The 12,796-nt window shown below is 33.8% G+C and overlaps 1 protein-coding gene across 12 annotated transcripts in view; it reads right to left on the reverse strand.

Moving 5' to 3' along the window:
- Positions 1–3,029: 3,029 nt before the first annotated feature.
- LOC113396886 (optomotor-blind protein) overlaps positions 3,030–12,796 on the reverse strand; it is a 107,328-nt gene continuing 97,561 nt past the window's right edge. For 4 of the 12 annotated variants that reach the window (XM_026634965.2, XM_026634959.2, XM_026634964.2 and 1 more), the window contains 4 exons: positions 11,369–11,515; positions 10,948–11,024; positions 5,225–5,355; positions 3,030–5,139 (listed from right to left, as the gene is read on the reverse strand). In XM_026634965.2, the coding sequence (XP_026490750.1) occupies positions 4,565–5,139; positions 5,225–5,355; positions 10,948–11,024; positions 11,369–11,515 (930 nt within the window). In that variant the 3' untranslated portion in view covers positions 3,030–4,564. Of the gene's footprint in view, positions 5,140–5,224; positions 5,356–10,947; positions 11,025–11,368; positions 11,528–12,796 lie in introns of all 12 variants that reach the window. The other 8 variants (XM_026634963.2, XM_026634957.2, XM_026634956.2 and 5 more) reach the window with 3 other exon arrangements.

The following is a 12,796-nucleotide window of genomic DNA, read 5'->3' on the forward strand; positions in this document are numbered from 1 at the left end:
AATAACTTTTTTTCAATTTTTGTCTGTCCGTTTGTTCCGGCTATTTTCTGGACGGCTGGACCGTTTTTGACGGGACGTTCACTGGAAGATAGTTGATGTAATAAGGAGTATTTAGCTACAACAATATTTTTTTTGGTTAAATTCAAACGCGTACGATGTTGCGGGTCCATCTAGTTAATATATATATCTACTATATTTCGCATATGTAATATTAGTATCGACTTATATGGATGGATTTGTTAGAAAAATGTTTAAATCGTAAATGTCACAAGCAATAGTTTATCATTGGATCGACGGGAAAAATGTTTATAGAAAGTAATCTATTGACTATGCGGCGCGTGTTGGTGAGTTATCGGCGCGAAGTTTCCTTACAAGTTGCGACAAGTACACATCGGCGATCGTCACGTGACACGCGTCAAGTGTGATTTACGAGATTTTTATTTATTAACTCTTTTTGTCCGAGGTTGCTTTGAGCACGAGCAGTGTTCGGAAAAACTTTACTATGATATCCGTTCTCTAAGACATTCGAGCAGTTGTACAGAATATCTTTGGTATGTTTCAATGGAAGGACGAGGAAAAATAAACAAATCTTAGATTTACATATTCGATGGCATTTTTCTAATACCTAAGTTATGCACTGCAAACAGCTCTTGGTTAATATAAGTATATTTCTTAAAATACAATACTAATTCACTCAACTACTTATAACCACTTCCGAAACTGCGATAACAAATTTTGTCGAAATTGTTGGAAATTTTGAAAATTTAAAATAAGTGTTTCATAATTTTTTTAAAAAAAATTCCTACTCTAACTTATATAGGATCTCGACCAATGATTTCGTGTCAATTCAAAGTCAAAATCGTTTATTTAAATTTACTGCAGCTGTTACCACAATCGACTACATGGTAACTGGACAGGGCTGAAACTAAAGGTATCTCAGTAATCTGTTAGGTATTAAAGAAAAGGATGAATATTTGGTTACAATAAGTAAGACAATATACGACATATACATTACAGCATTTAATTACATTGTCATTCCTTTGCGTTTCGTTAAAATACTTAATTATAACATCTGTTTATTGAGACAAGAATACGTGCTAATTAAAAAGGCCTGGTATTAAGTTGGCTCTTCGAAACATTCGCACATATACAGTAAAAACTGAACGTACATAGCCGATTAGAGTGCATACTTCACTGTATTCGCGTGTGAATATGTGTATTCGTGCTAGTTTAAGTCACCGCACGCGCTTCACGCTTTTGTTCCTAAAAACTAAAGCGCAATCACTCGTGACTAATATCTGCCCGGTCGAGTTAGTTCACGCGTGTTGTAATTTCACAACGAATTCACAAGTGTATTCAATATCGTCTCAATGTTAACGTTACACGAGTTTAATTGCGGGACCTGCAGGATATAGATGACAATCGACGCTACTCCTCATTACCCACCCAATTCTCGTGGAGCATGAATGGGCATAAACCAGAGCGCAATCTGCGCAGTTTATCACACCAACACGCAGATACGGCGACGGTACGTACTTTCGGTTATCATTCATCTGCTTCGCGTAGCACCTTATAAAACGTATCAAAGAAAAACTAGTTTAGCATACAAATACGCTAAGTGGGCGAATGGCGAGCTCCATCTGATACAGTACGCAATTACGCCAGTACGTGACACCTCGTCGGATTTTTATCAGATGCTATCTCCTACACTAAGCCTTAGACTTGGGAGCGTCTTCAATTATAGTACGAAGCTTGTTATACAAGTTAGAAAAAAGTTTTTATGGCCGGCGAGTGTCACGGCTGCGATTAAAGATTGTGTTTTGTTTTTGATTATGTGCCTCGAGGTTCGTTTTTATTATAACAATGACGTGTACTGAGATCTGTATTTGTTTGTCCAAGTCCTTCCAACTTTCTATGTTGCATCAGGATGCTTGCAACAGTGAGCTACAGAGATGAGGACACAGAAAACAACTGATAGCCTTTTTTTTTTTTTATTTTAACTCTAATAACGTTACGACAAAGGAATATGAGCATAAAGCCACTATTGTGTATAAAATGTATATTGTTTGTAACAAGTCTTCACCTAAATTGAACGTTTTAACAGATTCTATCGGTTTAGGCAGAATTTAAATAAATGAAAGTAAAAAGTTTTGAAAGTGAAATTATCCTTGATGAATTAGATTACGTGAGATTCTCATCTACTAAAAGACAATAGATCTACTCAATTTCAACCCGTAGATTTCGTAATATATTACAAATGTTTCTTTTATAAGTGCATACGTCATCATCTACTCATTGTAAACGCTGGAACCAGTAAAATGTTTCCTTTGACGACAAGGAGTAAAACTTATGCTATGAAATCTTTTAAAGCAGTTGGATATCAAAGTACACTAATTATTAATTTATTTGAGATAAAGGCAGGCGAATTATGATGAGGTCGTTTTTAAAAGAAGTCGTACTCCGACTGCTGTTAATCTATTTAGGAGGATCTTAATAGTAATCTTAATATTGTAAATCTTTATATTACAATAGTGAACTATGAACTTTGCACGTTAAATGGCTTAGGGAACTATCTGCGTACTATATTATGTGAACAAGATTATTTTCGTCGTATCGGCGACTTCGTTTATGAAAGATTGTATATTAAATAGCATTATCTATTTAATGTGTAATTTTTAAATAAACACTAAATATTCGTAATTTTTTTTATTGTGATTTTTGTTTTGAAATTTACTTACGGATACTTTTATCATTTGATTTTCTCTTTTAGGGATAGATTTATCTAAAATCCTCTCTAAGGAGGTGCTTATGTAACTAAAGGAAACTACTTTCTAAATTTAATACTTCGAGTATAAGTAGTTTCGGCTCGATAACACTTCAGTCAAAATTTTCATCCTTAATTTTTTTTTTATTAATTGGCCTAAAATTTTTTGATAGATCCTACATTATATTGATAAAATAAAGCGATGTCTTTTTTAATTAATTTTCTTTAACGTATTTCTTATATTAAGGGTTCAAAAGAAACAATATTATTGATTTTGTCAATAGATTTATCTATATATTTTAATGAATAGTTTTCAATACAGGTGTCATATTTGTTACAGTCTCATTCAATTTCACCAAGCAATGTTTTTTTAATCTGTAGAAAAATGGCAAATCAAATACGTTAATGCGTCTTTTACTCAAATCGTTGGCTTGTTAATGGTGAAATAAAAGAAAAAAGAAATTACAATTTTCACATATGTACGTCTATTTCCAGTTAAACTTTAATGCGCTTATATTTAATGAATTCCATGGAAAATTATATTCATTTATAATTATATATTTTGTATTTTAACTAAATATTTATCAACTATATATTACAAAATTTAACTTACAGTTAGATTTTTATCAATCGTTTATTTTTTTCAGTTGCGTTTAGTTTTTACTTCATGAAATAGTATACAAATAGTAAGAAAATATAAAATTATTCTTGCATACATTTATACATTAAAAAAAAAACAATTAAGGGCAATAAATACTCTATAGAATAGTTAATTTACTTTTTTTATAATTTGTTCTTTTTTCAAATTTTGTAAATAAAAACTAAACGCACTCTTTTCACAGCACAATTGACAAAACATATTTTCAAAATATGTCGATTAGTAAACACGTAAATAAAACTTACAAATTGTATTTACAAAATAAAGCAATATTATTTATTTAGGTATTTTATTCTATTAGAGTGGGAAAATGAAACATATTGAAAAATTTCGATGAAAGGGGCTCTCTAATATTAGAGTATCGATAAAATGAGGTTAGATCGTGTAGGAGAATGAAATAATAATGAAAAAGTCATAAAAACCTTAACATATTCAATTTTTGTCTTCAGATATTCTTAATAAAAGGAGAAGTATAATATTCTACATTCCTTAGTGTATATCGTAAGCCCTTTTCATCGACAATTGTATTCCTATTGCTATTGCAGTGGAGAATCTAACGTGAAAACTATTGTGTTTCAAACTACGTGTTCGATGTGACGTCACTGTTAATTCGATTGCCACATTATCTGTTTTAATGTCACTTTGACAGTTCGGATATAAAACCTCTTTTAAATTTACGCACTGACGACAAATCAGTATTAGCATTGACTTAACTGAGTTTGCAGGAGAACGAAAATGTTGCAATATACGAAATAGAGGGAAACTTTTATTATGACCATAGTTAGCTCGAAAATAATTATAATATAATATTTACCTATTTTTAGTTAACATTGATAAGTCACAGGCGAACAAATGAAACAGTTTGTATCAAAAATATATCTTTACATAAAAAAAAAGTAATTTAAATCTTGACAGATTATATTTCTCTATGGTAAAAATAAAAGCTTTCTGCAAACGAGTAATTCCCATGGGATCGTCCATCGAACATTAATGACGACTAAACAACCATCTAGCGTAAGCTTAACTATTTACAAACATTACGATCGACCCGAATAGAACTCGACAGAAAAACAAAATAGGAACGATACAAAACGACGCCCCGGCGCGGGAGCTGATATAAACACACTTTATGTACACTCGAGTCAGTCCTGGGTCTCGACGTCGAGACCGTTGACCATGCGTTCGATGCTTTTCAGATCGGACGCAGGGGGGGTCGCGGCGCTCGTCGTAGACGTGGGAGCGTCGGGAGGAGGGTCAGCCGAGGCCGCTCGTGCCGGAGGGGAGCCCGCCCTCGGCCGCGCCGGAGATGAACTGAGGCTTCTCGCTCTCGGAGCTACTTGTTCGAAAGCAGATCCTAAGCCCGGCAGCGCGTAAGGTGCGAACCTATGCGTTTTGCTGAGTGACGGCGCCGGTGCAGGGGCCGGCGGCGCTGGCGGAGGTGGGAGAGAATATTGCTGGAGTAGAGGATGAAGATTGAAAAGGAGGCCTGGTGGCATTTGATGTGGAGGAAAGAATGGTGGTGGGTACAGTGAAGGAGGGTAAAGGTATGGTAAGAGAGGTGGCTGAACCGGAGGACCGAGTGAGACGTCTGGTGCCGGAGAGGGTCGCGAGGGACCCGCAGGAGGGGATTGTGCGCGTGCGCCGCCCGAACATGAAGAATCTGAACCAGCTTCATCAGCGCCGGAATCCGCTCCTCCCCCGCTTGAACTAAACCATGCTGTAAAAGAGTACGAGTCTTAGTTGCAAGTGATGATGAGAAATATATGTACATCTAATGATATAAAATAATGGTATAAACTTACAGCTGGTAGTGTGCTGCGGCGGCGGCGGCGGCGGACTGGAAGGCCCCCCGACGTCGAGTGGTCTTTCATCGTCATCTTCCCGCGTGTCTGACCGCGCCGTCAGCAGCGCCTGCCTGCGGTACACGGACAGACTGCTCGTGTTATCATTGTGAATTGTTTTTCAAATATTTTATTTTACAAGAATTACAATATATAATAAAATGCTATCTCTTTCCAACAGTCTTAGTGTAAAACTTCATAAAAAGTGTTGAAGGTAAAAAAGGTTCGACTTATAAATTGTAGTTGTTACTTATTATATTCTACCTTTAAACGATAATAATGATATGTGTATTCGGTTAATGGTGAGTGAGTCAGTGTAGTAACAGGTTCAACGGATATTACAACTCAAGCACAACTTTTATGGCTTATACTTTTTCCAACTTAATAGCCATTAAATAAATAAAAAAAGAAAAAATGACTTTTTACGTATAATATTTTCACATATAACTTTTTTTTTTATTTCCTCTTCGCTATTTTTCTAGCATAATGAAAAAATTTAATCTATTTTAAATGGCAACTTTCAACGGGTGTCAAACGGTTGACATTTCGGCTAATGGCCCGCGACCCTCGACCGCCAAAGGTTAATCATCTCCTAATGATAGTGGCGAACGTCGCCCTTTTGCCGTCGAACGTGTCACGAATGTGCGTTACTTTTTTAACATATCATTCTATAGCTCTATGTGGTTTCAATATAACATTTAGAATACATTTATAGTATCTAAATTATACGAGGAATCTTATATGACCAAATTGACCAAAACTATCAATATATTAACTCTGGAAATCAAGCTTCCAATAATGTTTATTTCTAGGCAGATATGTCGGCAGAGATCGTTGCAGTTTGCCTTACTTCTAGGATAGTATATAATGTAATAAACTCTTCGTACACGTATTCGTATTTTACACCAACAAGATTAACGTACGAATTATTTTTTTGTAAAGGTAACCCTAATCTAACTGTATCAACAGAAACAATAAAAACAAAAATACGGTTACTTCGTCTAAATTTAAATCATGAACGTAATTTAAGTGATAGTCAGTTTTTAATTGTTCTATATTCAACTGTCATTGTCTCGTTCCGTTTATAGAACAAAAGCAAGGTTTTTTAAAATGTCCGCTAACCCTGCCGGCCAATTATTCGCCTTCTGCCGCAAAACAAACAAGTCTTTATCCGCATTGTCCCACTGATCCCTAAATACGTCGGTCGTCTTCATCCCGCAGACCGGGACCCCTGATTACCGGGGTTCCGTACTAAATTTATTTTATTAACTCGTCTCATCGCCGACTGATAGAATTTAATTTGTGCCACCCCTTGTATCATAGGGCTGTCAAATATTAACTGAATTAATTCTTGTATTCAGTTTGATTTATAGGGATTACGGAGAGTTTATGTGATATATTATTTATTATATCAAATAAATCAAAATATATTTTTTTTTATATTAAAATTTTCGTATATCTAAAAACTAGTATAAAAAATTAATCAAATACATTCCTGACGGTTTAGTACCTAAAGACTTGCAAGTAAGTTATGTATCATTAAAATATATATTACTTATTATATATTCTCGAACTACATTCTTATAATCGATTATATATTATTAAAATTATTTTCTAATACCATTATAATAGTTAAAGATAATTGTTTGTTAGACATAAACTTGTATATTAATCACTATAATAATTGTATATATGGTTTGGCATGCCATTAAAGTAAAGTTAAACAAATACAGAAAAATAAATTGTTGTTTACTGATTGTTAAATGAGACGCTGATTTTATTTGTGAAACGTATACGGCTCTATTTGTCCATAATTTGATAAATTAAATTAACGAATCTACAGTAAATGAAATAAAAAATAATATAATTAATTTTGTACAACCCTAAGTTAAACTGCGCATTAGGGTGTTCGTGTTACAATGTAAACGCGGCAGGGGTGGCTCGCCTTGTAATTTTACCAAAATTTTTTATCCCACAAAAAAGCGGCACAGTTCAAAACCCTGAAGCTTTTATTGAAAACTCTCGGAAGAGTTTGTTAGTGCTCAAATGACTACTGGGAGAATTGTTTTAGCCGGAGTTGTGATTTTCAACTTCAAAGGTCGCGCGTAATGTTTGAGGATTAAAGTTTTATTTTTTTTTCAATACTGACTTAGGTCTCACTTGCACGTTATCTATGGAATAGAGAATAGACACTTGGAACTCAACTAAAGCGTGTTCAAACTCTACTGAGTCTAAGCTCAACATATTTTAATAATTCGCCTCTTGCTTGGGAGTCAGGTAATTTTTATTTTCATATATACAGTTTAAATTCGTTTCTTATTTATTTTTAGACATTTTATTTATATTTTAAAGAGTGAGTTCACATTGCGTCTGTGTAACTCTTAGCTTGTTATAAATGGTGCCTACGTACCTATAACTTAGTAAAAAATATTTATTTTTACACGGCTTGATTCTACTATTGCGACATTTGGTAAGTAGATATTTATAACAACTTAAGTCGAATTAAAAAACTTTTTAATCATCGGTTAATTATTTCTTTGCAGCTGAAGTGCATCTCTTCATAGATTAAAATATTATTAAATTGCGGCTTAAACTAAAATTTACCGAACGCAATGATAACGACGTAATCTAATCAGGCAAGATGCACGCGGTCACGTGATGTTCGCAGTATCACCAGTCGACTGTGCACACTACAAAGTATGTATCAATTACAAAGTAATTAACTTGTTCGTTCCGAAGCTGACCTTGATAGCAGAATAATACAAAATTCCGCAACACAAAGCGAAACGAGAAACGATGAGGTATGCGCGCCATGTGTTCCCCGCGGCTTTACAAAACGTTTGTCAAAACGCTCACGTATCCCGCGCTTCCGGTCAGCGGCCATTTTGAAAAGATGAGCTTCCGGCGTCCGGCGGCGTACGTCCTGTAATTCGGATGCTGCGGTGCAAAATGTTGTGTAAGCGAATTAAAGATGCTTTCCTGACCCTCTTTAAACAGTCATGTGACTTCCTATGCGAACAAAACGTCCTCGTGATATGTATTCAACGGCTTTTTGGATTTTAATGACATTGCATAATTTAGACAAATAATTTTTTTTTAATTATGACTCAAATATAAATATGCGTATTTTAATATTTCACATAAAATCAATGCGATCATAAGAAAAAAGTGTACATGAAAATCTACATCCCAAACTTTAAAATATCTTTAACATCTAAGAACATACAGTTAAAGCGAGTAAATAACATCTGCTCAACTTGATATTCTTAAACAGCAATAAATAGAATTACTCTAGCGTTAATATCTGCGCTTGTATCAAAATGCAGATCTCGATAAAGACGAACACTTAGACATAATTCCTGCACTGTCTGTCCGTGTCTACTAATTGAGTTCTCTTTGAATTTCAAATAAGTAAGCGGAACCACAAGATATCCCTGCCGCGGTGAGTTCTATCAAATTATGCGATGAAAAAAACTAAAGCTGATTTTATCGCGGAAATCCAATTTTCTCCCTTGCACGCTAAAGACGATGGAAAAAGCGCCAAGTCGTATGACTCCACCATTTTGAGCCGTTACCCGCCATGTTTAAACTCGGAACACGAATAAGGAGGCGCCAGATTGGTTTAATTTGAATTTCGAACGGCGCCGGGCGTCGGGTGCGTTCAGAAAAGCTCGCCCTAATTAATTTGGAGAGATAGCGGGCTAATTTCGTTAGCTGTTAACTTTACTTAAATAGTGAACTGTTTTTGCCGTAATTTATCTAACGCCTTTCGGGTGTTCGAATTGCCGCCTGCCTCGCGGGGACGCTTGAACGAGTTGCAGTTCACACTCAACCGAAATATTTTTTAAATATTTAATACGAACGATAATTTTTTTTCACGTAGTTCCTTATAATTATTTTAGCATGTATTTTGCTATACCTTGTTCATATCGTAATGTTATTTAAATGTTAATTATTTCTAGTATTGCAATACAAGTTTATTAGTATAGTTGTTGTACTGACTTTTATAAATAAGTTGCGATGCTATAATTTTATAATGACGTAACTGCAATTTCGTTACAAGGACACAGATTAGCTGAAGGGAAAATTAATATTATAGAATGACTACTAGTGTTTTTTGTCCTTTTTTTGTTTACCTTATAATAAAATATTTATTTATTTTTTGTTAACTAGTTGCTGATTGCTTAGATAAGCCTTCATTAGATTTTTATAATTATTGATTTTAATTATAGTCAATTACTAGTCCTTACTAGGTTTTCGTTCCTAACCTATTATAGATTAAGTATTGTATGTAACACAATAAACATTTTTTTTTTTTTATAAATTTATAACTATTTTTTAAGAGCCGAGATGGCCCAGTTGTTAGTACGCGTGCATCTTAACCGATGATATCGGGTTCAAACCCAGGCAGGCATCACTGAATTTTCATGTGCTTAATTTGTGTTTATAATTCATGATTAACGCTAATTATTTGCTTAGTTTTAAATTATAAAAGTAATTATTATTAAAAAGAATTATTACGTCAATTATTGAACGTGATTTCTTGGAAAGAAAACGATTTAGATAAACTAATTAGTTCACCTTACCTTCATCAATTATTGCAGGCTTTTAAATATAAGTTAGTCAGTTAGTCTCTCGGTTGTCGAATTTCGATCATAATTATATTAATGAACATTTGGGAAAATCATATATATATATGAACTTTTTCCACTTTTTTTTTTTTTATTGGCAACACTAAAGCTCGGTAATAGATATAGACAATAAAAATCGAAACGGTCAACGGGAAGAAAATGTTTCTGAACTGTTTTGTCTTTGCGGAATAATTATATTTCTATATATAGTAAATATAATCTTATAAAAGAGATTTCTGTTTTTTTTTTATATTAATTTATGTATGTTCTAGCATTCTTGCGGTCATGGTATTATTAATCTGTAGTTTATTTTTATTATTACTATATCTTGACGTTATAATTTAAAATAAGATGTTTATTTTAATTTTGTGAGATGGCGATCAAATACGTCACCGGAGGTCAAATTAGAGTGCCTTTCTAAGTTGTTAACCATTCCTTACATCCCATACCACTTACAACGGGAATTTAGTCTTTTGTGACTGCAATTACACTGGCTCACTCACGTTTCATAGCCAATACGTATGGTGTAGGTTGATTGTCAAGTGGGTGGTATTCAGATGAGTTTAAAAAAATCTACAGCAGATTCAAAATAATCATTTAATCCCCGCCTTTTTTAATATAGTATCAGCGATTGGTATCTTTCATTTTTTAACCAAAATTAAAAGGATCATTGACAATGACATTTCATTTGACAATCATTCGAATTAAGAACTGTTTTAAAATATCCTACCCGCAATTTAGAATGAGTTTATTACCAAGGTAGCGAATAAACTGTTACCTCTACACATAGCGTTGTTATTTATTGTACAAAATGCGTGTATAGTTATTCTGTAAGCCCTAGGTCCTAAGTCATTCCAGAACGCAATAGTGAAATTTCAGAGAGTGTTTGTGACATAGTCGATAGAATTTTAACACTTTAGAGACATTATTTGAATGAGTGAATGTATTCCTAGGACTGATAGTTTTTTTGGTGGTTGCATTGAGTTCGACGACTTATAAGATTTTTAAACGTATTTGTAAAGTGTGCGTGTGTGTCTAAATGTAAATACTTACTTTTTCTCTCTTTTCCCCGCTCCTGTATCTCTAAATCCTTTCGCAAAAGGATTGTTGTCAATCTTCAACTGTGTTATCTGATAAAAGAAATATTTAAATTTATTAATACTGATTCTTATTGTGAATTATTTCTAAAAATAGTTGATGATTTTGCATTTAAATAATTGATTTTGATGATTTGGAATTATTAATTGGCGAAATACTTAATCAAAATTTGTCTGTACGTTGACTGTTGTAACTCGGCACTAGATGGCGTTGCAGTACATAAGTTTCAATGCCGTTCAATTAATGACAATGTCGATTGGTACGATGCACAGACAGGACAGACAGACAAAGTCGGACAGATTTTGATATTATATGTATATACTAGTAATAATATTTTTAAATAATAACTTGTTAGGAATATATTAAGAAATCTTACTTTTTCATTCTGGTACGCGGTGACCGCTATGAACTCGGTCTCTTTGAACACGTAGGTCCTGAAGGTCGAGTAGGGCAGCTTGAGGATGTCGTTGGCCCGCACCAGGTGGAACCGGGGCTGGTACTTGTGCATTGAGTTCAGGATCGTCTGCGTAACACACTTTAGACAGCTTAGGAACTTGATCGAAATACTTCTTATTAGGGGTAACGGTTTAAAGACATCAAAATTAATTAAATTCACTCTGTAAGTATATAAAATAAGTCTTATAAAATTATAAACAACCGACGAATTGACAACCTATTATTTACAAAATGACAATTGAATAAAAAATTTAAGAACTATTGTGTTTTTGTTTGATCCCGTTTTCATACATGTTTTAATACAATGCAGAGCTCATGTTATATTTGCTAGCATCGACTTGACAATTTCGTAATAAAAAGTTTTTTATTCCGTTAGGCGAAGCGTGTGATTATCTAATAAGGCCACGAAGAGCTAGTTCTGTATTAACCTCATCCATAATAAACGGACTGCCATAAAAGTATGGCATGGGGACCGAGTTTTCAGTACGTCATTAAGGGTCATTATTGCAGCCGCTACTGAATGAAACATGAGCTGATCGCGATCTCGATACTAACGGGTTGTTAAAGAAAATCAATTCTTAGTTACAAGGATAATTGTAGTTTAGTAGTTATATCCTAGATAGCATTGTTTGTACCTTATATATTATTTCAAAATTTCGTTTTTCATAGTTTTAAAAAGTGTGTATTAACTTTTATTATCCAGCGATATTGTAATTTATAAAATGGCCGTCCGCGTCGTTTCGTTAGCGTGGGTTTAGTGCGATAGAAATATTTACACGGCAATCAATTGAGTTGATGGCGCTTGATTGATTTCGGTGAAAGTGAATCAAATCAACAAATACACTATTATTACTGTTGAAGATTGGTAAGATAATTATGTTATTAGATGTAATTGTGTGATGCAAACATTGAAGAATTCAAGTTAATATTCGAATTTAAAAAAAAAGTATTAAACTCTCCTTCGTAGACAAACTACTTTGTTATACTTTTTTTTTTGTCACTTAAAATATTACGCAGGCTACGGTTCTATTCGGTCCTTTCATCATTGCGTAATAACAGTGGTGACCCCCACGTGTGGTTACTAAATTATGGGACATTATGCATGGTTGTCTCCCTCGGCCTTGCACGGTAATGAGTGGTGTGACGGTACATCCATTGTTTACGGTTTTTCTATGAGAATTCTAAATACGAATACTTGAAGTTTTTTTTGTAACTGGCAATATATATAAATATTATAAACTCACATTTCAACAGATTAAAAAATAAACAATTATTTCAGTATCGAACTTAAGTTAATAGCAGTTATATTAGTACTTGTGTCGGAAGACAGCCCTCTTCTATAACACTT

Source organism: Vanessa tameamea, chromosome 21 (genome assembly GCF_037043105.1).
Source record: "Vanessa tameamea isolate UH-Manoa-2023 chromosome 21, ilVanTame1 primary haplotype, whole genome shotgun sequence".
Lineage (NCBI taxonomy): Eukaryota > Metazoa > Arthropoda > Insecta > Lepidoptera > Nymphalidae > Vanessa > Vanessa tameamea.